The sequence below is a fragment of the Leptosomus discolor genome, unplaced genomic scaffold (genome assembly GCF_034619465.1).
Source record: "Leptosomus discolor isolate bLepDis1 unplaced genomic scaffold, bLepDis1.hap2 HAP2_SCAFFOLD_198, whole genome shotgun sequence".
NCBI lineage: Eukaryota > Metazoa > Chordata > Aves > Leptosomiformes > Leptosomidae > Leptosomus > Leptosomus discolor.
In genome coordinates this window covers 31,039-58,762 of record NW_028237859.1, presented here as the reverse complement: position 1 = coordinate 58,762, position 27,724 = coordinate 31,039, and the positions used below count along the sequence as shown (strand labels likewise).

The window sequence follows — 27,724 nt, the reverse complement described above, 5'->3', positions numbered from 1 at the left end:
CTCCTTCCAGAGCTCCAGTTCCTCACACCCCAAGTACAACCGAGCGTTTTGAACGCCGGCTATGAAGTGTGCACGCACTAGAAACAAACCGCGTTCCGTTATTCGCTTCCCTCCAACCCCAGTCAAGCGGCTTCAGGTTCAAAGACTAAAATCCTTGCTTTTTTTTTTCCAAAGAGGGGGTCAGGGCAAAAGATACAGGGGAAACGGCTTCCAAACTGGAAAGAAATCCTTCCCAGTTCCACACAGAGAACACGACAAAATCATTCCTTCTTTCCACTACAAGAGACAAGCCGATGCCTCCATCGACATTTAAAAGCTGTCTGCAATTTGAGAGGCAAAGTCCCCTCTCTCTCTTCAAGGGGAAAGGAAAAAAAAAAAAAAGAAAAGTTAAAACCTGACTTGGTGCGCAGTAAAATTTCTCCCCAACCCCCTCCTAGTTTTATTCCCAGTAGCCAGCAGAAGACCACAGCAGCAGAGCACAAGTCCCCAAGGCCTCTTGGCACCCCTGCACAGCAACGTAAGCACCTGTGCAAGACGTATAGTAACAGCAGAGGAAAGGTCAAGAGCTAAGGTTTCATTAACATACATGGGTAGAGAGCAAAGCCTCGGGACTCGACGTGCTTGCCAAAGGACTGACGAGCAAATGGGCCGCCGGTCCTACCCGCCCCAGAGAGTCCGGGTGGGACTTGGAGCCCAGCAGGTACCAGATCATGGGGAGTGACTCCAGTGACACCCAGTGTCTCCCCTCAGACAGATGGGTTCCTGCCAGCTCGAGCCACAGAGAGGCCGGTCCTTGTACTGGACTGGGAGGAGGGAGACTACTGGGAGCGACGTAAATAATACAGGCGGGATAGAGGAGCAGTTTAATATCAATTAAAACAATTCTATCATTTATTAAGAGGTCAAATAGCAAATAGTCGCTCCATCTTCCAATGACAGCGCCCGAAACAGGATGTTAAGGGCGGGGGAAAAGAGGGGGGCTTGAACCTGAGAAAGGGACCAGAGTAAAGAGAAAACACTGTGCCGTCGTCTTGTGCAGATCGAATCCTCTCCCAGCAGCGGCAGCCTCCAAAGAGTTCAACGAGAAGGGCTGTTGAGGGGGGTGGGGTACTTTCTCCCTCTTCACTCCCAGTCGCCCATGAGAGAGAAAGTCCCAGATCTGCACTGCAAACTCATCTCCGAGAGAAGCTCTTCTGAAAATCTTTGTTCGTTTTTGCCGTCACGGGTGAAAGGTCTGCGACAGAGAAAGAGAAGGGAAAAAAAAACAAACCAACAAAACAAAGCAAACAAGAACCCCACGCGGTAAAGCAGCAGTCACAGACTAGGAGAGCAGAGAGCAATTCAAAGCCGCGGCCCTGGCAGAAGAGACGCAAGGCGGGCCTAAGCGTGTGCTCTCTGATCGTGGCTCGTCGTATTTTCAGGTCACAGACCAAGGAGAGCCCACTCTGCTTTCTGCACTGCAGGAACGCAGATCTCTGCTTAAACTCTCCCTGCTTCCCTCCCAGGGGAGCTGCACTACAATTTCCTTGTTCCAAACGGCTGGACAGGCACCAAAGGACAGCAGGAGGGAAAAGGCAGGGTTTCTGCCTCACTAGGACCGTTAGGACAGGCTGACACAGTCAGCGCCGAGCAGACAGGCGAATCGGCTGTTTCCCTATGCTTTTTCTTCTGCAAGAAGTTTGGGCAGTCTTTCTCACGCTCTCCTTAGGGAGAGGAGAGAAGAGAGGCCACCAACGTTAACCCTCCTGCATAGCCTGCATTTCTCTCACAGCAGAAGCAGCGGGTTCATGTGTTTGTAAAGGAGGAGCTCGAGGAGACCACAGGGACGTTCCGCAGTTGGTACTTACTCTTCCCTTGTCGTTTCCTGGCGCCACTAGAGGAGCGGGTTCTAGCTGAAGATGGGATAGAGACAGAATGGGCGCTGCTGGTGCTGGGCCCGTCGCACGAGTGCTCCTCGCTCACAGGAGCGCGGCTTTGGCTAGGTACGTACGGGACTGGTTTTGTACTGAAACAGAGGTGGGACAGACGCTGCAGTAAGGGAATCCCTGTGGTCTGGTGCGATTCTTCAGACACGAGCCACACCTGTTCGCAGCAGCACGGCTGATATCGCACGGAGCCAGCGGTGCCCAGGATCTCCATACGTCCCAGCAAGAAAGAGCCTATTACAGTTACAAGTTTCACCGCACAAACACCTCCCAGACGCACGGTATCCTTTCCTGCCAGATGCAGAGCTTCAGCGGGAAGCTGGCAGGGGCTCCCAGGAAAAGAGAGACGCTCACTTGGTCTTTGGAAGAGGAGGTCCTCCAGTTCCCAACCGCTCTCGTCTCCTGTGTACGTTCCAAGCGGGCTTCGCTGCACAGTCCATAAGTGCCACCTTGGTCACTCTGCCTGTAGTTGGCCAGAGGGAAACGTTGCTTGGACCCAACCTACTATATATAAAGGAGGCTCCTCAGTGCTTGCCTTATTACAGCAAGCTCCAGCCACCTCTCCCCAGTCCACCCATTCCCAGGCTCTGGTGATAGCCTCGTCCCTAAGCTCCGAACCTCTTGCAGTCACAACATGGGCCGTGAGAAACCAGACTGATCGGGTCGGTAGCTCTCATTAGGTTCACCAAAAGAGGAGGAATGCCCCCCCCCCCCGCCGCCTCCCTCCCCCCGGTTTTCTGCCCTGTCTAGTCCGCATCGACACCGCTATGGATGAAATCAAGAGCCTGCTAAGCCACTAAGCAAAGGCCGCCACAGAAAGAACAGAGAGCTAGGCATCTCCTAAATTGGACTAGATTTCAACCAGGCATTCAAAAGACCTTCCACCCCCCTCGCCCCAAAGATATCCCCTAGGCAGCATTCCCAGACCCCGCTCTGGTCATTCAGCCCTACTTTACCTCTGGGTTTGTTGGCATAAGCCGAGCTGATCTTCCCTACTAACACGAGCAGCCGCTGCTCGCGTGCATCGCGAAGCCGAAAGTACGCCTCCCGCCAGGACTCAGCCTCTTCTGGCTTCTCATTCTTGAAGTCTCGGAGACAGTGATTGCGCCACAGTTGGTCCGTATCCTCAGTGAGGAACTGAAGCAAAGGCACACGTAAGCTGGGATCCCTCCTGACACCTTCACTCCCCTCTCTCCCTCGGCACCAGCTAGTGCCAGTGCCACTGGAATAGCACAGAGGGCAAGACGGCTTAGGGGCCAACTTGCAGCAAGAGATCGGCCGATGGCAAATGCAGGAACTCGAGACTAGCAAAAGCCACCCCTTGCTATAAAGAGCGTTGGTCTTTACCATTCTGCTGTTGCAAGTGAGGACAGAACATCACTTCCACACCTCACCCTCCCTTCCCCAGGCCAAGGCACCCACATGATTACATTCCTCCATGCGACACAGCTGCTCTGGGGTGCATCTCTCCAATACTGGCCTCAGAGCTGAGAAAGGGACGCCACTCGCTTCGTGGATTGCTAGAGCAAAGCAAGATGCACACAGTATCGATCCTGCTTCTTGCTTGCCGAGGAAAGGGCTTGACGCCTTGAAACGCGGTGGAAAAACCTGCAGTGCTGCGTGACGCCACGCAATAGGAGGGCAAGGAGGAAGGAACCGTAGGTGCCGTAGCTCTAGGGAGCCGTCGGGCACCAGTACCTCCAAGTCAAGAGGTGCGTGCGCAAGACTCTGTCTCACACTATTTCCAGCGCTTTAGCACTCCCTGAAAGCATGCTGGGTGCTGAGTCCCGCAGCACCTGAGCTTTCAGTGGGATCTGTCCCCTACTAGCTAGCTTGCCTTGCAACAAGGGGCAACTCTTCACATGCTCCAAGCCAGATGCTGCGGAGAGGTATACAAACAAGCTACCAAGACGCCAGGCACGGCTCAGGACTTTAAGACAGATGAGGAAAGGTACTTGCAGTCCATGTTGTTACTGAGCACTCTGACGCATTGCTGATACAGAGACAGCATCTCGGGCAAGGAGGTAGCCTTGGAACCCGAATACACGGGCATCCTTGAATACACCCGGCAGCCTTTAAAACCTTCTTCACTCTCTTCAGCTGGTGACGACACTGCTGTAAAGTGAAAGACTTGGAGTAAGAAGAGAGCGGAGAAAAGAAGAGCCCACCCTGCTGAATGGCACAGCAGACACCAATTGGAGTCACCCAGAAGCGACCTAAAGGGCGAAGTCTTCTCTAAAAGACCTGCCACCTAGTTCAGAAAGGGCACGTCCAAAGCCCAAGCCTCAGGAAGGGTCAGCAAAGGATCTTCCTCATTTCTGCTAGAGCATGTGGGAGAGCAGCCCCCTTCCTCTGAAACCTAGGCTCTGGGCATCAGACGCAGGACACCAGACCCCAACAGAAGGGCTTGAACCCAGCCGGCATCTGCTCCCACTCTCTCCCACAAACAATGGCTGCAGCCCCGCTCAAACCTATTTTCCTGCCCAGCATACCTTTCCCTTTTGCCTGGGAGCGGGCAGTGGACTTGATGCAAGGAACAGGGCGGTAACGGGCCGGGAGCAGGGCCAGCGGGTTGTCTGGTAACGGTGGTGGCACATCTAAAAGTATCTGGAAGGAGAGGATGTCCGTGCACGTAAGCCAACAATACAGCAGAACGTTGCATCCTGCCAGCATACAAACAGCACTGAACTGCATTTTGTTTGCTATGTCGAATAAGCCCCTCAACGCTCCTCAGCTTGCGCCACAACGTAGCCTCACGGGGAGGCTGCCCTTCTGCCACGTTACTGTGGCTCTGTCCAGGCTGTGAATACAAAGAAGCCAAAATTTGGGATCGGAATCGCTCCGCTCCCTCCACTAAGAGCCATCCACAGTGGCAGAGGAGAGGGGAATCTCACGAGCTGAGGGAAACCTAAAACTTTGATAGGAGGCACTTGCTAGAACGAATGGCAAAGCAGGGTTTTAAAATGCTGCCGAGAGTGGAAAAACACTGTTTTGAAGAGCAAAGTGTTCCAGACTTGAGTAAAAAGATGAGGCACTAAAGGTTTTGCACATCAGTCCCTGTTTATATACAAAACCCTGGCACTCATGTGGCTATGAATTTGTACAGAAATAATGCTCATTTTTCAAGCTTTCACCCAAGAAGGTCTGTCCGACCCCTACCGTTCTGTCTTCTAGAATCAGCTGCACTGTTAACACCAGATCTCCCACTTGTCCCCCACTTCTGGAGGCCAACGGATTTCGTTAAGAAAATTGTAGTGCTGACAGAGATTTTTGAAAGGTCCATTTTAGAGACGCATCGATACTTGGGAGGAGGGACAGGGGAACCTCGCTGGCGGGTGGAGCTGCACTGCACATTAGGCTGGATTCGAAGCTGACCCACATCTCAAGGTATTCTGCATGCTTAAAAGTAGATCACGCCCAATATGCTCTCCTACGAGGACTGAGCTGAAGGTGTTCTCTTTTAAATACACACCACCCCCCCACACCCCCCCCCCCATTTTTTAATAAAGAGGGGTTTGCCTATTGCATTTCTTTACTCCCCTCTCTCTCTTCACCCACTTTTCCAGCAGAGCTCCGCTCCAACAGCACAAAGCAATGCCTGCGGCATAGAGCATACGAAACACACGGTGGCTCCCGGCAGGAACCAAGAGTCACAGACCTAGTACCAATGAGACACCCCAAGCACACCCTGGTGCAGAACCAAGCCCAGCACTTCCAAGGGGAAAACTAACAAGCCCCAGGTGCCAGAGGCCCGAGAACAGCTGATGCCACCTCCTTTCTTCCTTTTCGGATCCTTCAAAACCTTACCCGCTTTGGTTCACGAGACTCTGGTAGTTCCTTCTCTGCCTCTGTCTCATTGGTTCGCTTGCGGCTTGGACTTTTCTGGCTTGGGCTTGAGCTGGTGGCACTGGCTCTGCAGCCGTCCGGTTTGCTGTGCCCTTGGTCTTTCTCCCCAGCTGACACAGAGGGCTTGAGCACTTTCCTTTTCTTTTTCTGGGGCTGGTCATAGTTGAGGTACCACTCAAAGGACATTGTGGGTTGTTCAAATTCATCCTTCTCTTCCCCCTCCCCAAAATTTGAAGAAAAGCCCTTTGATTTTTCGTCCACGACAGAGACTTTGCGCTTCCCTCTGCCATCCAGTCGCTGCTGCTCGTGAGAAGACTTGCGCTCTTTGGTTCCACTCATGTTCCCTTTCTCACAGAGCTCACCCGGGTACCTCTCCCAGCCTGCAGCTCTCGTATCCCAGTCAAGCGTTAAGCGTTTGAAAGAAGAACTGAGGATGACAAACTGCCCTCCGTGGCTTCCACGCTTGCTCTGACAGGCTCCCTCCTCGTGCCTGGAATGTAGCGAGCCTCATCACAATGGCACCATGGACACCGAGAACCTCACCGCAGCGGCACCTCGGACACGGGCCTGCAGCACGTAGCCAATTCCATTGGAAGCTTGCGACTATTCAAGAGCTGAAGAGGGAACCCACATCTCGCCTGCAGACCCTCCACTCTTGTCAGTGCTGCCTACAGTCTCTCTCTCTCCTCTCAACTAGAGTCTGTGCTAAAAAGGCGACTGATCCCTTCCGCGACCACTGCCTCTCGACCCGCTCCTTTCCATTCCCCTCCCCATACCCCAGTGAAAAAGGTTCTTTCTCTTCACGCACATGCTGCCAGGCGAGGCTCTGCCAGCTCGTGCAGCGGCTCCGCAGGCCAGGGAGGGAAGAGGCGCCCTCTCCGACTTGCAGCCCAGTGAGGGGGCTGCAGGTGAAGGGAACGTACTTCTACCTCTGCCACCCAGGTGGTTTGGGACATCCCTTCACCGAGATGTCGACCAGCTTTTTAGTTACAGTGTTGTAGGGAGCCTCAGGCAGGAAGACGGTCGAGGACATCTTTGCCACCTAGACTGGCACGTCCTGGGCGTATGCAGAGAAACCAAGAGAAACCAAGGCAAGGAAACGGGAGAACGGGCAAACAGAGCGCTGAGACAACAGAAGCCCGTATAGGGAAGAAAGACTCCAGAGTTCACGGAAAGACACCTCTCCAGGGGCCACCAAAGACTAACACAGCCCCCCGGGCCAAAACTGCCCTCTGCTGCTCACTTCACAGTTAATAGCGACTGCCCCGTTGTGGCCGGCTCCCCGCTCTCTGCTGCGGCCTCAGCGAGGCCACCGGAAACCACAGGCCTCGTGCAGCACTCGGGCTCCCCAACCTGCCCAGAGGAGCTCTGCTCCAGGGCACCTCCTCACACTCCCACCAACCCCTGGGTCTGCAGGCTCACGTCGCACACCTGCTCCTTCCAGAGCTCCAGTTCCTCACACCCCAAGTACAACCGAGCGTTTTGAACGCCGGCTATGAAGTGTGCACGCACTAGAAACAAACCGCGTTCCGTTATTCGCTTCCCTCCAACCCCAGTCAAGCGGCTTCAGGTTCAAAGACTAAAATCCTTGCTTTTTTTTTTCCAAAGAGGGGGTCAGGGCAAAAGATACAGGGGAAACGGCTTCCAAACTGGAAAGAAATCCTTCCCAGTTCCACACAGAGAACACGACAAAATCATTCCTTCTTTCCACTACAAGAGACAAGCCGATGCCTCCATCGACATTTAAAAGCTGTCTGCAATTTGAGAGGCAAAGTCCCCTCTCTCTCTTCAAGGGGAAAGGAAAAAAAAAAAAAAGAAAAGTTAAAACCTGACTTGGTGCGCAGTAAAATTTCTCCCCAACCCCCTCCTAGTTTTATTCCCAGTAGCCAGCAGAAGACCACAGCAGCAGAGCACAAGTCCCCAAGGCCTCTTGGCACCCCTGCACAGCAACGTAAGCACCTGTGCAAGACGTATAGTAACAGCAGAGGAAAGGTCAAGAGCTAAGGTTTCATTAACATACATGGGTAGAGAGCAAAGCCTCGGGACTCGACGTGCTTGCCAAAGGACTGACGAGCAAATGGGCCGCCGGTCCTACCCGCCCCAGAGAGTCCGGGTGGGACTTGGAGCCCAGCAGGTACCAGATCATGGGGAGTGACTCCAGTGACACCCAGTGTCTCCCCTCAGACAGATGGGTTCCTGCCAGCTCGAGCCACAGAGAGGCCGGTCCTTGTACTGGACTGGGAGGAGGGAGACTACTGGGAGCGACGTAAATAATACAGGCGGGATAGAGGAGCAGTTTAATATCAATTAAAACAATTCTATCATTTATTAAGAGGTCAAATAGCAAATAGTCGCTCCATCTTCCAATGACAGCGCCCGAAACAGGATGTTAAGGGCGGGGGAAAAGAGGGGGGCTTGAACCTGAGAAAGGGACCAGAGTAAAGAGAAAACACTGTGCCGTCGTCTTGTGCAGATCGAATCCTCTCCCAGCAGCGGCAGCCTCCAAAGAGTTCAACGAGAAGGGCTGTTGAGGGGGGTGGGGTACTTTCTCCCTCTTCACTCCCAGTCGCCCATGAGAGAGAAAGTCCCAGATCTGCACTGCAAACTCATCTCCGAGAGAAGCTCTTCTGAAAATCTTTGTTCGTTTTTGCCGTCACGGGTGAAAGGTCTGCGACAGAGAAAGAGAAGGGAAAAAAAAACAAACCAACAAAACAAAGCAAACAAGAACCCCACGCGGTAAAGCAGCAGTCACAGACTAGGAGAGCAGAGAGCAATTCAAAGCCGCGGCCCTGGCAGAAGAGACGCAAGGCGGGCCTAAGCGTGTGCTCTCTGATCGTGGCTCGTCGTATTTTCAGGTCACAGACCAAGGAGAGCCCACTCTGCTTTCTGCACTGCAGGAACGCAGATCTCTGCTTAAACTCTCCCTGCTTCCCTCCCAGGGGAGCTGCACTACAATTTCCTTGTTCCAAACGGCTGGACAGGCACCAAAGGACAGCAGGAGGGAAAAGGCAGGGTTTCTGCCTCACTAGGACCGTTAGGACAGGCTGACACAGTCAGCGCCGAGCAGACAGGCGAATCGGCTGTTTCCCTATGCTTTTTCTTCTGCAAGAAGTTTGGGCAGTCTTTCTCACGCTCTCCTTAGGGAGAGGAGAGAAGAGAGGCCACCAACGTTAACCCTCCTGCATAGCCTGCATTTCTCTCACAGCAGAAGCAGCGGGTTCATGTGTTTGTAAAGGAGGAGCTCGAGGAGACCACAGGGACGTTCCGCAGTTGGTACTTACTCTTCCCTTGTCGTTTCCTGGCGCCACTAGAGGAGCGGGTTCTAGCTGAAGATGGGATAGAGACAGAATGGGCGCTGCTGGTGCTGGGCCCGTCGCACGAGTGCTCCTCGCTCACAGGAGCGCGGCTTTGGCTAGGTACGTACGGGACTGGTTTTGTACTGAAACAGAGGTGGGACAGACGCTGCAGTAAGGGAATCCCTGTGGTCTGGTGCGATTCTTCAGACACGAGCCACACCTGTTCGCAGCAGCACGGCTGATATCGCACGGAGCCAGCGGTGCCCAGGATCTCCATACGTCCCAGCAAGAAAGAGCCTATTACAGTTACAAGTTTCACCGCACAAACACCTCCCAGACGCACGGTATCCTTTCCTGCCAGATGCAGAGCTTCAGCGGGAAGCTGGCAGGGGCTCCCAGGAAAAGAGAGACGCTCACTTGGTCTTTGGAAGAGGAGGTCCTCCAGTTCCCAACCGCTCTCGTCTCCTGTGTACGTTCCAAGCGGGCTTCGCTGCACAGTCCATAAGTGCCACCTTGGTCACTCTGCCTGTAGTTGGCCAGAGGGAAACGTTGCTTGGACCCAACCTACTATATATAAAGGAGGCTCCTCAGTGCTTGCCTTATTACAGCAAGCTCCAGCCACCTCTCCCCAGTCCACCCATTCCCAGGCTCTGGTGATAGCCTCGTCCCTAAGCTCCGAACCTCTTGCAGTCACAACATGGGCCGTGAGAAACCAGACTGATCGGGTCGGTAGCTCTCATTAGGTTCACCGAAAGAGGAGGAATGCTCCCCCCGCCCCCCCCTCCCCCCGGTTTTCTGCCCTGTCTAGTCCGCATCGACACCGCTATGGATGAAATCAAGAGCCTGCTAAGCCACTAAGCAAAGGCCGCCACAGAAAGAACAGAGAGCTAGGCATCTCCTAAATTGGACTAGATTTCAACCAGGCATTCAAAAGACCTTCCACCCCCCTCGCCCCAAAGATATCCCCTAGGCAGCATTCCCAGACCCCGCTCTGGTCATTCAGCCCTACTTTACCTCTGGGTTTGTTGGCATAAGCCGAGCTGATCTTCCCTACTAACACGAGCAGCCGCTGCTCGCGTGCATCGCGAAGCCGAAAGTACGCCTCCCGCCAGGACTCAGCCTCTTCTGGCTTCTCATTCTTGAAGTCTCGGAGACAGTGATTGCGCCACAGTTGGTCCGTATCCTCAGTGAGGAACTGAAGCAAAGGCACACGTAAGCTGGGATCCCTCCTGACACCTTCACTCCCCTCTCTCCCTCGGCACCAGCTAGTGCCAGTGCCACTGGAATAGCACAGAGGGCAAGACGGCTTAGGGGCCAACTTGCAGCAAGAGATCGGCCGATGGCAAATGCAGGAACTCGAGACTAGCAAAAGCCACCGCTTGCTATAAAGAGCGTTGGTCTTTACCATTCTGCTGTTGCAAGTGAGGACAGAACATCACTTCCACACCTCACCCTCCCTTCCCCAGGCCAAGGCACCCACATGATTACATTCCTCCATGCGACACAGCTGCTCTGGGGTGCATCTCTCCAATACTGGCCTCAGAGCTGAGAAAGGGACGCCACTCGCTTCGTGGATTGCTAGAGCAAAGCAAGATGCACACAGTATCGATCCTGCTTCTTGCTTGCCGAGGAAAGGGCTTGACGCCTTGAAACGCGGTGGAAAAACCTGCAGTGCTGCGTGACGCCACGCAATAGGAGGGCAAGGAGGAAGGAACCGTAGGTGCCGTAGCTCTAGGGAGCCGTCGGGCACCAGTACCTCCAAGTCAAGAGGTGCGTGCGCAAGACTCTGTCTCACACTATTTCCAGCGCTTTAGCACTCCCTGAAAGCATGCTGGGTGCTGAGTCCCGCAGCACCTGAGCTTTCAGTGGGATCTGTCCCCTACTAGCTAGCTTGCCTTGCAACAAGGGGCAACTCTTCACATGCTCCAAGCCAGATGCTGCGGAGAGGTATACAAACAAGCTACCAAGACGCCAGGCACGGCTCAGGACTTTAAGACAGATGAGGAAAGGTACTTGCAGTCCATGTTGTTACTGAGCACTCTGACGCATTGCTGATACAGAGACAGCATCTCGGGCAAGGAGGTAGCCTTGGAACCCGAATACACGGGCATCCTTGAATACACCCGGCAGCCTTTAAAACCTTCTTCACTCTCTTCAGCTGGTGACGACACTGCTGTAAAGTGAAAGACTTGGAGTAAGAAGAGAGCGGAGAAAAGAAGAGCCCACCCTGCTGAATGGCACAGCAGACACCAATTGGAGTCACCCAGAAGCGACCTAAAGGGCGAAGTCTTCTCTAAAAGACCTGCCACCTAGTTCAGAAAGGGCACGTCCAAAGCCCAAGCCTCAGGAAGGGTCAGCAAAGGATCTTCCTCATTTCTGCTAGAGCATGTGGGAGAGCAGCCCCCTTCCTCTGAAACCTAGGCTCTGGGCATCAGACGCAGGACACCAGACCCCAACAGAAGGGCTTGAACCCAGCCGGCATCTGCTCCCACTCTCTCCCACAAACAATGGCTGCAGCCCCGCTCAAACCTATTTTCCTGCCCAGCATACCTTTCCCTTTTGCCTGGGAGCGGGCAGTGGACTTGATGCAAGGAACAGGGCGGTAACGGGCCGGGAGCAGGGCCAGCGGGTTGTCTGGTAACGGTGGTGGCACATCTAAAAGTATCTGGAAGGAGAGGATGTCCGTGCACGTAAGCCGACAATACAGCAGAACGTTGCATCCTGCCAGCATACAAACAGCACTGAACTGCATTTTGTTTGCTATGTCGAATAAGCCCCTCAACGCTCCTCAGCTTGCGCCACAACGTAGCCTCACGGGGAGGCTGCCCTTCTGCCACGTTACTGTGGCTCTGTCCAGGCTGTGAATACAAAGAAGCCAAAATTTGGGATCGGAATCGCTCCGCTCCCTCCACTAAGAGCCATCCACAGTGGCAGAGGAGAGGGGAATCTCACGAGCTGAGGGAAACCTAAAACTTTGATAGGAGGCACTTGCTAGAACGAATGGCAAAGCAGGGTTTTAAAATGCTGCCGAGAGTGGAAAAACACTGTTTTGAAGAGCAAAGTGTTCCAGACTTGAGTAAAAAGATGAGGCACTAAAGGTTTTGCACATCAGTCCCTGTTTATATACAAAACCCTGGCACTCATGTGGCTATGAATTTGTACAGAAATAATGCTCATTTTTCAAGCTTTCACCCAAGAAGGTCTGTCCGACCCCTACCGTTCTGTCTTCTAGAATCAGCTGCACTGTTAACACCAGATCTCCCACTTGTCCCCCACTTCTGGAGGCCAACGGATTTCGTTAAGAAAATTGTAGTGCTGACAGAGATTTTTGAAAGGTCCATTTTAGAGACGCATCGATACTTGGGAGGAGGGACAGGGGAACCTCGCTGGCGGGTGGAGCTGCACTGCACATTAGGTTGGATTCGAAGCTGACCCACATCTCAAGGTATTCTGCATGCTTAAAAGTAGATCACGCCCAATATGCTCTCCTACGAGGACTGAGCTGAAGGTGTTCTCTTTTAAATACACACCACCCCCCCACACCCCCCCCCCCATTTTTTAATAAAGAGGGGTTTGCCTATTGCATTTCTTTACTCCCCTCTCTCTCTTCACCCACTTTTCCAGCAGAGCTCCGCTCCAACAGCACAAAGCAATGCCTGCGGCATAGAGCATACGAAACACACGGTGGCTCCCGGCAGGAACCAAGAGTCACAGACCTAGTACCAATGAGACACCCCAAGCACACCCTGGTGCAGAACCAAGCCCAGCACTTCCAAGGGGAAAACTAACAAGCCCCAGGTGCCAGAGGCCCGAGAACAGCTGATGCCACCTCCTTTCTTCCTTTTCGGATCCTTCAAAACCTTACCCGCTTTGGTTCACGAGACTCTGGTAGTTCCTTCTCTGCCTCTGTCTCATTGGTTCGCTTGCGGCTTGGACTTTTCTGGCTTGGGCTTGAGCTGGTGGCACTGGCTCTGCAGCCGTCCGGTTTGCTGTGCCCTTGGTCTTTCTCCCCAGCTGACACAGAGGGCTTGAGCACTTTCCTTTTCTTTTTCTGGGGCTGGTCATAGTTGAGGTACCACTCAAAGGACATTGTGGGTTGTTCAAATTCATCCTTCTCTTCCCCCTCCCCAAAATTTGAAGAAAAGCCCTTTGATTTTTCGTCCACGACAGAGACTTTGCGCTTCCCTCTGCCATCCAGTCGCTGCTGCTCGTGAGAAGACTTGCGCTCTTTGGTTCCACTCATGTTCCCTTTCTCACAGAGCTCACCCGGGTACCTCTCCCAGCCTGCAGCTCTCGTATCCCAGTCAAGCGTTAAGCGTTTGAAAGAAGAACTGAGGATGACAAACTGCCCTCCGTGGCTTCCACGCTTGCTCTGACAGGCTCCCTCCTCGTGCCTGGAATGTAGCGAGCCTCATCACAATGGCACCATGGACACCGAGAACCTCACCGCAGCGGCACCTCGGACACGGGCCTGCAGCACGTAGCCAATTCCATTGGAAGCTTGCGACTATTCAAGAGCTGAAGAGGGAACCCACATCTCGCCTGCAGACCCTCCACTCTTGTCAGTGCTGCCTACAGTCTCTCTCTCTCCTCTCAACTAGAGTCTGTGCTAAAAAGGCGACTGATCCCTTCCGCGACCACTGCCTCTCGACCCGCTCCTTTCCATTCCCCTCCCCATACCCCAGTGAAAAAGGTTCTTTCTCTTCACGCACATGCTGCCAGGCGAGGCTCTGCCAGCTCGTGCAGCGGCTCCGCAGGCCAGGGAGGGAAGAGGCGCCCTCTCCGACTTGCAGCCCAGTGAGGGGGCTGCAGGTGAAGGGAACGTACTTCTACCTCTGCCACCCAGGTGGTTTGGGACATCCCTTCACCGAGATGTCGACCAGCTTTTTAGTTACAGTGTTGTAGGGAGCCTCAGGCAGGAAGACGGTCGAGGACATCTTTGCCACCTAGACTGGCACGTCCTGGGCGTATGCAGAGAAACCAAGAGAAACCAAGGCAAGGAAACGGGAGAACGGGCAAACAGAGCGCTGAGACAACAGAAGCCCGTATAGGGAAGAAAGACTCCAGAGTTCACGGAAAGACACCTCTCCAGGGGCCACCAAAGACTAACACAGCCCCCCGGGCCAAAACTGCCCTCTGCTGCTCACTTCACAGTTAATAGCGACTGCCCCGTTGTGGCCGGCTCCCCGCTCTCTGCTGCGGCCTCAGCGAGGCCACCGGAAACCACAGGCCTCGTGCAGCACTCGGGCTCCCCAACCTGCCCAGAGGAGCTCTGCTCCAGGGCACCTCCTCACACTCCCACCAACCCCTGGGTCTGCAGGCTCACGTCGCACACCTGCTCCTTCCAGAGCTCCAGTTCCTCACACCCCAAGTACAACCGAGCGTTTTGAACGCCGGCTATGAAGTGTGCACGCACTAGAAACAAACCGCGTTCCGTTATTCGCTTCCCTCCAACCCCAGTCAAGCGGCTTCAGGTTCAAAGACTAAAATCCTTGCTTTTTTTTTTCCAAAGAGGGGGTCAGGGCAAAAGATACAGGGGAAACGGCTTCCAAACTGGAAAGAAATCCTTCCCAGTTCCACACAGAGAACACGACAAAATCATTCCTTCTTTCCACTACAAGAGACAAGCCGATGCCTCCATCGACATTTAAAAGCTGTCTGCAATTTGAGAGGCAAAGTCCCCTCTCTCTCTTCAAGGGGAAAGGAAAAAAAAAAAAAAGAAAAGTTAAAACCTGACTTGGTGCGCAGTAAAATTTCTCCCCAACCCCCTCCTAGTTTTATTCCCAGTAGCCAGCAGAAGACCACAGCAGCAGAGCACAAGTCCCCAAGGCCTCTTGGCACCCCTGCACAGCAACGTAAGCACCTGTGCAAGACCTATAGTAACAGCAGAGGAAAGGTCAAGAGCTAAGGTTTCATTAACATACATGGGTAGAGAGCAAAGCCTCGGGACTCGACGTGCTTGCCAAAGGACTGACGAGCAAATGGGCCGCCGGTCCTACCCGCCCCAGAGAGTCCGGGTGGGACTTGGAGCCCAGCAGGTACCAGATCATGGGGAGTGACTCCAGTGACACCCAGTGTCTCCCCTCAGACAGATGGGTTCCTGCCAGCTCGAGCCACAGAGAGGCCGGTCCTTGTACTGGACTGGGAGGAGGGAGACTACTGGGAGCGACGTAAATAATACAGGCGGGATAGAGGAGCAGTTTAATATCAATTAAAACAATTCTATCATTTATTAAGAGGTCAAATAGCAAATAGTCGCTCCATCTTCCAATGACAGCGCCCGAAACAGGATGTTAAGGGCAGGGGGAAAAGAGGGGGGCTTGAACCTGAGAAAGGGACCAGAGTAAAGAGAAAACACTGTGCCGTCGTCTTGTGCAGATCGAATCCTCTCCCAGCAGCGGCAGCCTCCAAAGAGTTCAACGAGAAGGGCTGTTGAGGGGGGTGGGGTACTTTCTCCCTCTTCACTCCCAGTCGCCCATGAGAGAGAAAGTCCCAGATCTGCACTGCAAACTCATCTCCGAGAGAAGCTCTTCTGAAAATCTTTGTTCGTTTTTGCCGTCACGGGTGAAAGGTCTGCGACAGAGAAAGAGAAGGGAAAAAAAAACAAACCAACAAAACAAAGCAAACAAGAACCCCACGCGGTAAAGCAGCAGTCACAGACTAGGAGAGCAGAGAGCAATTCAAAGCCGCGGCCCTGGCAGAAGAGACGCAAGGCGGGCCTAAGCGTGTGCTCTCTGATCGTGGCTCGTCGTATTTTCAGGTCACAGACCAAGGAGAGCCCACTCTGCTTTCTGCACTGCAGGAACGCAGATCTCTGCTTAAACTCTCCCTGCTTCCCTCCCAGGGGAGCTGCACTACAATTTCCTTGTTCCAAACGGCTGGACAGGCACCAAAGGACAGCAGGAGGGAAAAGGCAGGGTTTCTGCCTCACTAGGACCGTTAGGACAGGCTGACACAGTCAGCGCCGAGCAGACAGGCGAATCGGCTGTTTCCCTATGCTTTTTCTTCTGCAAGAAGTTTGGGCAGTCTTTCTCACGCTCTCCTTAGGGAGAGGAGAGAAGAGAGGCCACCAACGTTAACCCTCCTGCATAGCCTGCATTTCTCTCACAGCAGAAGCAGCGGGTTCATGTGTTTGTAAAGGAGGAGCTCGAGGAGACCACAGGGACGTTCCGCAGTTGGTACTTACTCTTCCCTTGTCGTTTCCTGGCGCCACTAGAGGAGCGGGTTCTAGCTGAAGATGGGATAGAGACAGAATGGGCGCTGCTGGTGCTGGGCCCGTCGCACGAGTGCTCCTCGCTCACAGGAGCGCGGCTTTGGCTAGGTACGTACGGGACTGGTTTTGTACTGAAACAGAGGTGGGACAGACGCTGCAGTAAGGGAATCCCTGTGGTCTGGTGCGATTCTTCAGACACGAGCCACACCTGTTCGCAGCAGCACGGCTGATATCGCACGGAGCCAGCGGTGCCCAGGATCTCCATACGTCCCAGCAAGAAAGAGCCTATTACAGTTACAAGTTTCACCGCACAAACACCTCCCAGACGCACGGTATCCTTTCCTGCCAGATGCAGAGCTTCAGCGGGAAGCTGGCAGGGGCTCCCAGGAAAAGAGAGACGCTCACTTGGTCTTTGGAAGAGGAGGTCCTCCAGTTCCCAACCGCTCTCGTCTCCTGTGTACGTTCCAAGCGGGCTTCGCTGCACAGTCCATAAGTGCCACCTTGGTCACTCTGCCTGTAGTTGGCCAGAGGGAAACGTTGCTTGGACCCAACCTACTATATATAAAGGAGGCTCCTCAGTGCTTGCCTTATTACAGCAAGCTCCAGCCACCTCTCCCCAGTCCACCCATTCCCAGGCTCTGGTGATAGCCTCGTCCCTAAGCTCCGAACCTCTTGCAGTCACAACATGGGCCGTGAGAAACCAGACTGATCGGGTCGGTAGCTCTCATTAGGTTCACCAAAAGAGGAGGAATGCCCCCCCCCCCCGCCGCCTCCCTCCCCCCGGTTTTCTGCCCTGTCTAGTCCGCATCGACACCGCTATGGATGAAATCAAGAGCCTGCTAAGCCACTAAGCAAAGGCCGCCACAGAAAGAACAGAGAGCTAGGCATCTCCTAAATTGGACTAGATTTCAACCAGGCATTCAAAAGACCTTCCACCCCCCTCGCCCCAAAGATATCCCCTAGGCAGCATTCCCAGACCCCGCTCTGGTCATTCAGCCCTACTTTACCTCTGGGTTTGTTGGCATAAGCCGAGCTGATCTTCCCTACTAACACGAGCAGCCGCTGCTCGCGTGCATCGCGAAGCCGAAAGTACGCCTCCCGCCAGGACTCAGCCTCTTCTGGCTTCTCATTCTTGAAGTCTCGGAGACAGTGATTGCGCCACAGTTGGTCCGTATCCTCAGTGAGGAACTGAAGCAAAGGCACACGTAAGCTGGGATCCCTCCTGACACCTTCACTCCCCTCTCTCCCTCGGCACCAGCTAGTGCCAGTGCCACTGGAATAGCACAGAGGGCAAGACGGCTTAGGGGCCAACTTGCAGCAAGAGATCGGCCGATGGCAAATGCAGGAACTCGAGACTAGCAAAAGCCACCCCTTGCTATAAAGAGCGTTGGTCTTTACCATTCTGCTGTTGCAAGTGAGGACAGAACATCACTTCCACACCTCACCCTCCCTTCCCCAGGCCAAGGCACCCACATGATTACATTCCTCCATGCGACACAGCTGCTCTGGGGTGCATCTCTCCAATACTGGCCTCAGAGCTGAGAAAGGGACGCCACTCGCTTCGTGGATTGCTAGAGCAAAGCAAGATGCACACAGTATCGATCCTGCTTCTTGCTTGCCGAGGAAAGGGCTTGACGCCTTGAAACGCGGTGGAAAAACCTGCAGTGCTGCGTGACGCCACGCAATAGGAGGGCAAGGAGGAAGGAACCGTAGGTGCCGTAGCTCTAGGGAGCCGTCGGGCACCAGTACCTCCAAGTCAAGAGGTGCGTGCGCAAGACTCTGTCTCACACTATTTCCAGCGCTTTAGCACTCCCTGAAAGCATGCTGGGTGCTGAGTCCCGCAGCACCTGAGCTTTCAGTGGGATCTGTCCCCTACTAGCTAGCTTGCCTTGCAACAAGGGGCAACTCTTCACATGCTCCAAGCCAGATGCTGCGGAGAGGTATACAAACAAGCTACCAAGACGCCAGGCACGGCTCAGGACTTTAAGACAGATGAGGAAAGGTACTTGCAGTCCATGTTGTTACTGAGCACTCTGACGCATTGCTGATACAGAGACAGCATCTCGGGCAAGGAGGTAGCCTTGGAACCCGAATACACGGGCATCCTTGAATACACCCGGCAGCCTTTAAAACCTTCTTCACTCTCTTCAGCTGGTGACGACACTGCTGTAAAGTGAAAGACTTGGAGTAAGAAGAGAGCGGAGAAAAGAAGAGCCCACCCTGCTGAATGGCACAGCAGACACCAATTGGAGTCACCCAGAAGCGACCTAAAGGGCGAAGTCTTCTCTAAAAGACCTGCCACCTAGTTCAGAAAGGGCACGTCCAAAGCCCAAGCCTCAGGAAGGGTCAGCAAAGGATCTTCCTCATTTCTGCTAGAGCATGTGGGAGAGCAGCCCCCTTCCTCTGAAACCTAGGCTCTGGGCATCAGACGCAGGACACCAGACCCCAACAGAAGGGCTTGAACCCAGCCGGCATCTGCTCCCACTCTCTCCCACAAACAATGGCTGCAGCCCCGCTCAAACCTATTTTCCTGCCCAGCATACCTTTCCCTTTTGCCTGGGAGCGGGCAGTGGACTTGATGCAAGGAACAGGGCGGTAACGGGCCGGGAGCAGGGCCAGCGGGTTGTCTGGTAACGGTGGTGGCACATCTAAAAGTATCTGGAAGGAGAGGATGTCCGTGCACGTAAGCCAACAATACAGCAGAACGTTGCATCCTGCCAGCATACAAACAGCACTGAACTGCATTTTGTTTGCTATGTCGAATAAGCCCCTCAACGCTCCTCAGCTTGCGCCACAACGTAGCCTCACGGGGAGGCTGCCCTTCTGCCACGTTACTGTGGCTCTGTCCAGGCTGTGAATACAAAGAAGCCAAAATTTGGGATCGGAATCGCTCCGCTCCCTCCACTAAGAGCCATCCACAGTGGCAGAGGAGAGGGGAATCTCACGAGCTGAGGGAAACCTAAAACTTTGATAGGAGGCACTTGCTAGAACGAATGGCAAAGCAGGGTTTTAAAATGCTGCCGAGAGTGGAAAAACACTGTTTTGAAGAGCAAAGTGTTCCAGACTTGAGTAAAAAGATGAGGCACTAAAGGTTTTGCACATCAGTCCCTGTTTATATACAAAACCCTGGCACTCATGTGGCTATGAATTTGTACAGAAATAATGCTCATTTTTCAAGCTTTCACCCAAGAAGGTCTGTCCGACCCCTACCGTTCTGTCTTCTAGAATCAGCTGCACTGTTAACACCAGATCTCCCACTTGTCCCCCACTTCTGGAGGCCAACGGATTTCGTTAAGAAAATTGTAGTGCTGACAGAGATTTTTGAAAGGTCCATTTTAGAGACGCATCGATACTTGGGAGGAGGGACAGGGGAACCTCGCTGGCGGGTGGAGCTGCACTGCACATTAGGTTGGATTCGAAGCTGACCCACATCTCAAGGTATTCTGCATGCTTAAAAGTAGATCACGCCCAATATGCTCTCCTACGAGGACTGAGCTGAAGGTGTTCTCTTTTAAATACACACCACCCCCCCACACCCCCCCCCCCATTTTTTAATAAAGAGGGGTTTGCCTATTGCATTTCTTTACTCCCCTCTCTCTCTTCACCCACTTTTCCAGCAGAGCTCCGCTCCAACAGCACAAAGCAATGCCTGCGGCATAGAGCATACGAAACACACGGTGGCTCCCGGCAGGAACCAAGAGTCACAGACCTAGTACCAATGAGACACCCCAAGCACACCCTGGTGCAGAACCAAGCCCAGCACTTCCAAGGGGAAAACTAACAAGCCCCAGGTGCCAGAGGCCCGAGAACAGCTGATGCCACCTCCTTTCTTCCTTTTCGGATCCTTCAAAACCTTACCCGCTTTGGTTCACGAGACTCTGGTAGTTCCTTCTCTGCCTCTGTCTCATTGGTTCGCTTGCGGCTTGGACTTTTCTGGCTTGGGCTTGAGCTGGTGGCACTGGCTCTGCAGCCGTCCGGTTTGCTGTGCCCTTGGTCTTTCTCCCCAGCTGACACAGAGGGCTTGAGCACTTTCCTTTTCTTTTTCTGGGGCTGGTCATAGTTGAGGTACCACTCAAAGGACATTGTGGGTTGTTCAAATTCATCCTTCTCTTCCCCCTCCCCAAAATTTGAAGAAAAGCCCTTTGATTTTTCGTCCACGACAGAGACTTTGCGCTTCCCTCTGCCATCCAGTCGCTGCTGCTCGTGAGAAGACTTGCGCTCTTTGGTTCCACTCATGTTCCCTTTCTCACAGAGCTCACCCGGGTACCTCTCCCAGCCTGCAGCTCTCGTATCCCAGTCAAGCGTTAAGCGTTTGAAAGAAGAACTGAGGATGACAAACTGCCCTCCGTGGCTTCCACGCTTGCTCTGACAGGCTCCCTCCTCGTGCCTGGAATGTAGCGAGCCTCATCACAATGGCACCATGGACACCGAGAACCTCACCGCAGCGGCACCTCGGACACGGGCCTGCAGCACGTAGCCAATTCCATTGGAAGCTTGCGACTATTCAAGAGCTGAAGAGGGAACCCACATCTCGCCTGCAGACCCTCCACTCTTGTCAGTGCTGCCTACAGTCTCTCTCTCTCCTCTCAACTAGAGTCTGTGCTAAAAAGGCGACTGATCCCTTCCGCGACCACTGCCTCTCGACCCGCTCCTTTCCATTCCCCTCCCCATACCCCAGTGAAAAAGGTTCTTTCTCTTCACGCACATGCTGCCAGGCGAGGCTCTGCCAGCTCGTGCAGCGGCTCCGCAGGCCAGGGAGGGAAGAGGCGCCCTCTCCGACTTGCAGCCCAGTGAGGGGGCTGCAGGTGAAGGGAACGTACTTCTACCTCTGCCACCCAGGTGGTTTGGGACATCCCTTCACCGAGATGTCGACCAGCTTTTTAGTTACAGTGTTGTAGGGAGCCTCAGGCAGGAAGACGGTCGAGGACATCTTTGCCACCTAGACTGGCACGTCCTGGGCGTATGCAGAGAAACCAAGAGAAACCAAGGCAAGGAAACGGGAGAACGGGCAAACAGAGCGCTGAGACAACAGAAGCCCGTATAGGGAAGAAAGACTCCAGAGTTCACGGAAAGACACCTCTCCAGGGGCCACCAAAGACTAACACAGCCCCCCGGGCCAAAACTGCCCTCTGCTGCTCACTTCACAGTTAATAGCGACTGCCCCGTTGTGGCCGGCTCCCCGCTCTCTGCTGCGGCCTCAGCGAGGCCACCGGAAACCACAGGCCTCGTGCAGCACTCGGGCTCCCCAACCTGCCCAGAGGAGCTCTGCTCCAGGGCACCTCCTCACACTCCCACCAACCCCTGGGTCTGCAGGCTCACGTCGCACACCTGCTCCTTCCAGAGCTCCAGTTCCTCACACCCCAAGTACAACCGAGCGTTTTGAACGCCGGCTATGAAGTGTGCACGCACTAGAAACAAACCGCGTTCCGTTATTCGCTTCCCTCCAACCCCAGTCAAGCGGCTTCAGGTTCAAAGACTAAAATCCTTGCTTTTTTTTTTCCAAAGAGGGGGTCAGGGCAAAAGATACAGGGGAAACGGCTTCCAAACTGGAAAGAAATCCTTCCCAGTTCCACACAGAGAACACGACAAAATCATTCCTTCTTTCCACTACAAGAGACAAGCCGATGCCTCCATCGACATTTAAAAGCTGTCTGCAATTTGAGAGGCAAAGTCCCCTCTCTCTCTTCAAGGGGAAAGGAAAAAAAAAAAAAAGAAAAGTTAAAACCTGACTTGGTGCGCAGTAAAATTTCTCCCCAACCCCCTCCTAGTTTTATTCCCAGTAGCCAGCAGAAGACCACAGCAGCAGAGCACAAGTCCCCAAGGCCTCTTGGCACCCCTGCACAGCAACGTAAGCACCTGTGCAAGACCTATAGTAACAGCAGAGGAAAGGTCAAGAGCTAAGGTTTCATTAACATACATGGGTAGAGAGCAAAGCCTCGGGACTCGACGTGCTTGCCAAAGGACTGACGAGCAAATGGGCCGCCGGTCCTACCCGCCCCAGAGAGTCCGGGTGGGACTTGGAGCCCAGCAGGTACCAGATCATGGGGAGTGACTCCAGTGACACCCAGTGTCTCCCCTCAGACAGATGGGTTCCTGCCAGCTCGAGCCACAGAGAGGCCGGTCCTTGTACTGGACTGGGAGGAGGGAGACTACTGGGAGCGACGTAAATAATACAGGCGGGATAGAGGAGCAGTTTAATATCAATTAAAACAATTCTATCATTTATTAAGAGGTCAAATAGCAAATAGTCGCTCCATCTTCCAATGACAGCGCCCGAAACAGGATGTTAAGGGCAGGGGGAAAAGAGGGGGGCTTGAACCTGAGAAAGGGACCAGAGTAAAGAGAAAACACTGTGCCGTCGTCTTGTGCAGATCGAATCCTCTCCCAGCAGCGGCAGCCTCCAAAGAGTTCAACGAGAAGGGCTGTTGAGGGGGGTGGGGTACTTTCTCCCTCTTCACTCCCAGTCGCCCATGAGAGAGAAAGTCCCAGATCTGCACTGCAAACTCATCTCCGAGAGAAGCTCTTCTGAAAATCTTTGTTCGTTTTTGCCGTCACGGGTGAAAGGTCTGCGACAGAGAAAGAGAAGGGAAAAAAAAACAAACCAACAAAACAAAGCAAACAAGAACCCCACGCGGTAAAGCAGCAGTCACAGACTAGGAGAGCAGAGAGCAATTCAAAGCCGCGGCCCTGGCAGAAGAGACGCAAGGCGGGCCTAAGCGTGTGCTCTCTGATCGTGGCTCGTCGTATTTTCAGGTCACAGACCAAGGAGAGCCCACTCTGCTTTCTGCACTGCAGGAACGCAGATCTCTGCTTAAACTCTCCCTGCTTCCCTCCCAGGGGAGCTGCACTACAATTTCCTTGTTCCAAACGGCTGGACAGGCACCAAAGGACAGCAGGAGGGAAAAGGCAGGGTTTCTGCCTCACTAGGACCGTTAGGACAGGCTGACACAGTCAGCGCCGAGCAGACAGGCGAATCGGCTGTTTCCCTATGCTTTTTCTTCTGCAAGAAGTTTGGGCAGTCTTTCTCACGCTCTCCTTAGGGAGAGGAGAGAAGAGAGGCCACCAACGTTAACCCTCCTGCATAGCCTGCATTTCTCTCACAGCAGAAGCAGCGGGTTCATGTGTTTGTAAAGGAGGAGCTCGAGGAGACCACAGGGACGTTCCGCAGTTGGTACTTACTCTTCCCTTGTCGTTTCCTGGCGCCACTAGAGGAGCGGGTTCTAGCTGAAGATGGGATAGAGACAGAATGGGCGCTGCTGGTGCTGGGCCCGTCGCACGAGTGCTCCTCGCTCACAGGAGCGCGGCTTTGGCTAGGTACGTACGGGACTGGTTTTGTACTGAAACAGAGGTGGGACAGACGCTGCAGTAAGGGAATCCCTGTGGTCTGGTGCGATTCTTCAGACACGAGCCACACCTGTTCGCAGCAGCACGGCTGATATCGCACGGAGCCAGCGGTGCCCAGGATCTCCATACGTCCCAGCAAGAAAGAGCCTATTACAGTTACAAGTTTCACCGCACAAAGACCTCCCAGACGCACGGTATCCTTTCCTGCCAGATGCAGAGCTTCAGCGGGAAGCTGGCAGGGGCTCCCAGGAAAAGAGAGACGCTCACTTGGTCTTTGGAAGAGGAGGTCCTCCAGTTCCCAACCGCTCTCGTCTCCTGTGTACGTTCCAAGCGGGCTTCGCTGCACAGTCCATAAGTGCCACCTTGGTCACTCTGCCTGTAGGAGGCCAGAGGGAAACGTTGCTTGGACCCAACCTACTATATATAAAGGAGGCTCCTCAGTGCTTGCCTTATTACAGCAAGCTCCAGCCACCTCTCCCCAGTCCACCCATTCCCAGGCTCTGGTGATAGCCTCGTCCCTAAGCTCCGAACCTCTTGCAGTCACAACATGGGCCGTGAGAAACCAGACTGATCGGGTCGGTAGCTCTCATTAGGTTCACCAAAAGAGGAGGAATGCCCCCCCCCCCCCCGCCGCCTCCCTCCCCCCGGTTTTCTGCCCTGTCTAGTCCGCATCGACACCGCTATGGATGAAATCAAGAGCCTGCTAAGCCACTAAGCAAAGGCCGCCACAGAAAGAACAGAGAGCTAGGCATCTCCTAAATTGGACTAGATTTCAACCAGGCATTCAAAAGACCTTCCACCCCCCTCGCCCCAAAGATATCCCCTAGGCAGCATTCCCAGACCCCGCTCTGGTCATTCAGCCCTACTTTACCTCTGGGTTTGTTGGCATAAGCCGAGCTGATCTTCCCTACTAACACGAGCAGCCGCTGCTCGCGTGCATCGCGAAGCCGAAAGTACGCCTCCCGCCAGGACTCAGCCTCTTCTGGCTTCTCATTCTTGAAGTCTCGGAGACAGTGATTGCGCCACAGTTGGTCCGTATCCTCAGTGAGGAACTGAAGCAAAGGCACACGTAAGCTGGGATCCCTCCTGACACCTTCACTCCCCTCTCTCCCTCGGCACCAGCTAGTGCCAGTGCCACTGGAATAGCACAGAGGGCAAGACGGCTTAGGGGCCAACTTGCAGCAAGAGATCGGCCGATGGCAAATGCAGGAACTCGAGACTAGCAAAAGCCACCCCTTGCTATAAAGAGCGTTGGTCTTTACCATTCTGCTGTTGCAAGTGAGGACAGAACATCACTTCCACACCTCACCCTCCCTTCCCCAGGCCAAGGCACCCACATGATTACATTCCTCCATGCGACACAGCTGCTCTGGGGTGCATCTCTCCAATACTGGCCTCAGAGCTGAGAAAGGGACGCCACTCGCTTCGTGGATTGCTAGAGCAAAGCAAGATGCACACAGTATCGATCCTGCTTCTTGCTTGCCGAGGAAAGGGCTTGACGCCTTGAAACGCGGTGGAAAAACCTGCAGTGCTGCGTGACGCCACGCAATAGGAGGGCAAGGAGGAAGGAACCGTAGGTGCCGTAGCTCTAGGGAGCCGTCGGGCACCAGTACCTCCAAGTCAAGAGGTGCGTGCGCAAGACTCTGTCTCACACTATTTCCAGCGCTTTAGCACTCCCTGAAAGCATGCTGGGTGCTGAGTCCCGCAGCACCTGAGCTTTCAGTGGGATCTGTCCCCTACTAGCTAGCTTGCCTTGCAACAAGGGGCAACTCTTCACATGCTCCAAGCCAGATGCTGCGGAGAGGTATACAAACAAGCTACCAAGACGCCAGGCACGGCTCAGGACTTTAAGACAGATGAGGAAAGGTACTTGCAGTCCATGTTGTTACTGAGCACTCTGACGCATTGCTGATACAGAGACAGCATCTCGGGCAAGGAGGTAGCCTTGGAACCCGAATACACGGGCATCCTTGAATACACCCGGCAGCCTTTAAAACCTTCTTCACTCTCTTCAGCTGGTGACGACACTGCTGTAAAGTGAAAGACTTGGAGTAAGAAGAGAGCGGAGAAAAGAAGAGCCCACCCTGCTGAATGGCACAGCAGACACCAATTGGAGTCACCCAGAAGCGACCTAAAGGGCGAAGTCTTCTCTAAAAGACCTGCCACCTAGTTCAGAAAGGGCACGTCCAAAGCCCAAGCCTCAGGAAGGGTCAGCAAAGGATCTTCCTCATTTCTGCTAGAGCATGTGGGAGAGCAGCCCCCTTCCTCTGAAACCTAGGCTCTGGGCATCAGACGCAGGACACCAGACCCCAACAGAAGGGCTTGAACCCAGCCGGCATCTGCTCCCACTCTCTCCCACAAACAATGGCTGCAGCCCCGCTCAAACCTATTTTCCTGCCCAGCATACCTTTCCCTTTTGCCTGGGAGCGGGCAGTGGACTTGATGCAAGGAACAGGGCGGTAACGGGCCGGGAGCAGGGCCAGCGGGTTGTCTGGTAACGGTGGTGGCACATCTAAAAGTATCTGGAAGGAGAGGATGTCCGTGCACGTAAGCCAACAATACAGCAGAACGTTGCATCCTGCCAGCATACAAACAGCACTGAACTGCATTTTGTTTGCTATGTCGAATAAGCCCCTCAACGCTCCTCAGCTTGCGCCACAACGTAGCCTCACGGGGAGGCTGCCCTTCTGCCACGTTACTGTGGCTCTGTCCAGGCTGTGAATACAAAGAAGCCAAAATTTGGGATCGGAATCGCTCCGCTCCCTCCACTAAGAGCCATCCACAGTGGCAGAGGAGAGGGGAATCTCACGAGCTGAGGGAAACCTAAAACTTTGATAGGAGGCACTTGCTAGAACGAATGGCAAAGCAGGGTTTTAAAATGCTGCCGAGAGTGGAAAAACACTGTTTTGAAGAGCAAAGTGTTCCAGACTTGAGTAAAAAGATGAGGCACTAAAGGTTTTGCACATCAGTCCCTGTTTATATACAAAACCCTGGCACTCATGTGGCTATGAATTTGTACAGAAATAATGCTCATTTTTCAAGCTTTCACCCAAGAAGGTCTGTCCGACCCCTACCGTTCTGTCTTCTAGAATCAGCTGCACTGTTAACACCAGATCTCCCACTTGTCCCCCACTTCTGGAGGCCAACGGATTTCGTTAAGAAAATTGTAGTGCTGACAGAGATTTTTGAAAGGTCCATTTTAGAGACGCATCGATACTTGGGAGGAGGGACAGGGGAACCTCGCTGGCGGGTGGAGCTGCACTGCACATTAGGTTGGATTCGAAGCTGACCCACATCTCAAGGTATTCTGCATGCTTAAAAGTAGATCACGCCCAATATGCTCTCCTACGAGGACTGAGCTGAAGGTGTTCTCTTTTAAATACACACCACCCCCCCACACCCCCCCCCCCATTTTTTAATAAAGAGGGGTTTGCCTATTGCATTTCTTTACTCCCCTCTCTCTCTTCACCCACTTTTCCAGCAGAGCTCCGCTCCAACAGCACAAAGCAATGCCTGCGGCATAGAGCATACGAAACACACGGTGGCTCCCGGCAGGAACCAAGAGTCACAGACCTAGTACCAATGAGACACCCCAAGCACACCCTGGTGCAGAACCAAGCCCAGCACTTCCAAGGGGAAAACTAACAAGCCCCAGGTGCCAGAGGCCCGAGAACAGCTGATGCCACCTCCTTTCTTCCTTTTCGGATCCTTCAAAACCTTACCCGCTTTGGTTCACGAGACTCTGGTAGTTCCTTCTCTGCCTCTGTCTCATTGGTTCGCTTGCGGCTTGGACTTTTCTGGCTTGGGCTTGAGCTGGTGGCACTGGCTCTGCAGCCGTCCGGTTTGCTGTGCCCTTGGTCTTTCTCCCCAGCTGACACAGAGGGCTTGAGCACTTTCCTTTTCTTTTTCTGGGGCTGGTCATAGTTGAGGTACCACTCAAAGGACATTGTGGGTTGTTCAAATTCATCCTTCTCTTCCCCCTCCCCAAAATTTGAAGAAAAGCCCTTTGATTTTTCGTCCACGACAGAGACTTTGCGCTTCCCTCTGCCATCCAGTCGCTGCTGCTCGTGAGAAGACTTGCGCTCTTTGGTTCCACTCAT

General features: G+C 53.7%; 2 protein-coding genes across 2 annotated transcripts; both read right to left on the bottom strand.

The window, feature by feature from the left end:
• Positions 1 to 1,785: 1,785 nt before the first annotated feature.
• On the bottom strand, positions 1,786 to 13,310 carry LOC147412588 (elongin-A-like). The gene is made up of 9 exons (XM_086481204.1): positions 12,933 to 13,310; positions 11,618 to 11,732; positions 11,085 to 11,240; positions 10,548 to 10,645; positions 10,082 to 10,262; positions 9,485 to 9,593; positions 9,053 to 9,210; positions 2,882 to 3,013; positions 1,786 to 1,892 (listed from the first exon to the last, which is right to left on the bottom strand). The coding sequence occupies exons 1-9, from the start codon at positions 13,308 to 13,310 to the stop codon at positions 1,786 to 1,788; spliced, it is 1,434 nt and encodes a 477-aa protein (XP_086337330.1).
• Positions 13,311 to 16,191: 2,881 nt separating this feature from the next.
• Positions 16,192 to 27,724, bottom strand: LOC147412587 (elongin-A-like). The gene is made up of 9 exons (XM_086481203.1): positions 27,347 to 27,724; positions 26,032 to 26,146; positions 25,499 to 25,654; positions 24,962 to 25,059; positions 24,496 to 24,676; positions 23,892 to 24,000; positions 23,460 to 23,617; positions 17,288 to 17,419; positions 16,192 to 16,298 (listed from the first exon to the last, which is right to left on the bottom strand). The coding sequence occupies exons 1-9, from the start codon at positions 27,722 to 27,724 to the stop codon at positions 16,192 to 16,194; spliced, it is 1,434 nt and encodes a 477-aa protein (XP_086337329.1).

Bases quoted from the DNA above. Each gene is read 5' to 3' on its own strand.
- LOC147412587 (XM_086481203.1), bottom strand. From the start codon at position 27,724: ATGAGTGGAACCAAAGAGCGCAAGTCTTCTCACGAGCAGCAGCGACTG. The intron at 24,677-24,961 runs GTGGGTGCCTTG...CCTTTGCTTCAG, and splicing joins GCATGGAGGAATGTAATCAT to TTCCTCACTGAGGATACGGA. The intron at 24,001-24,495 runs GTAAAGTAGGGC...GGCCTCCTACAG, and splicing joins TTATGCCAACAAACCCAGAG to GCAGAGTGACCAAGGTGGCA.
- LOC147412588 (XM_086481204.1), bottom strand. From the start codon at position 13,310: ATGAGTGGAACCAAAGAGCGCAAGTCTTCTCACGAGCAGCAGCGACTG. The intron at 10,646-11,084 runs GCAAGTACCTTT...GCTTTGCTCTAG, and splicing joins GCTCAGTAACAACATGGACT to CAATCCACGAAGCGAGTGGC. The intron at 1,893-2,881 runs GTAAAGTAGGGC...TCCCATCTTCAG, and splicing joins TTATGCCAACAAACCCAGAG to CTAGAACCCGCTCCTCTAGT.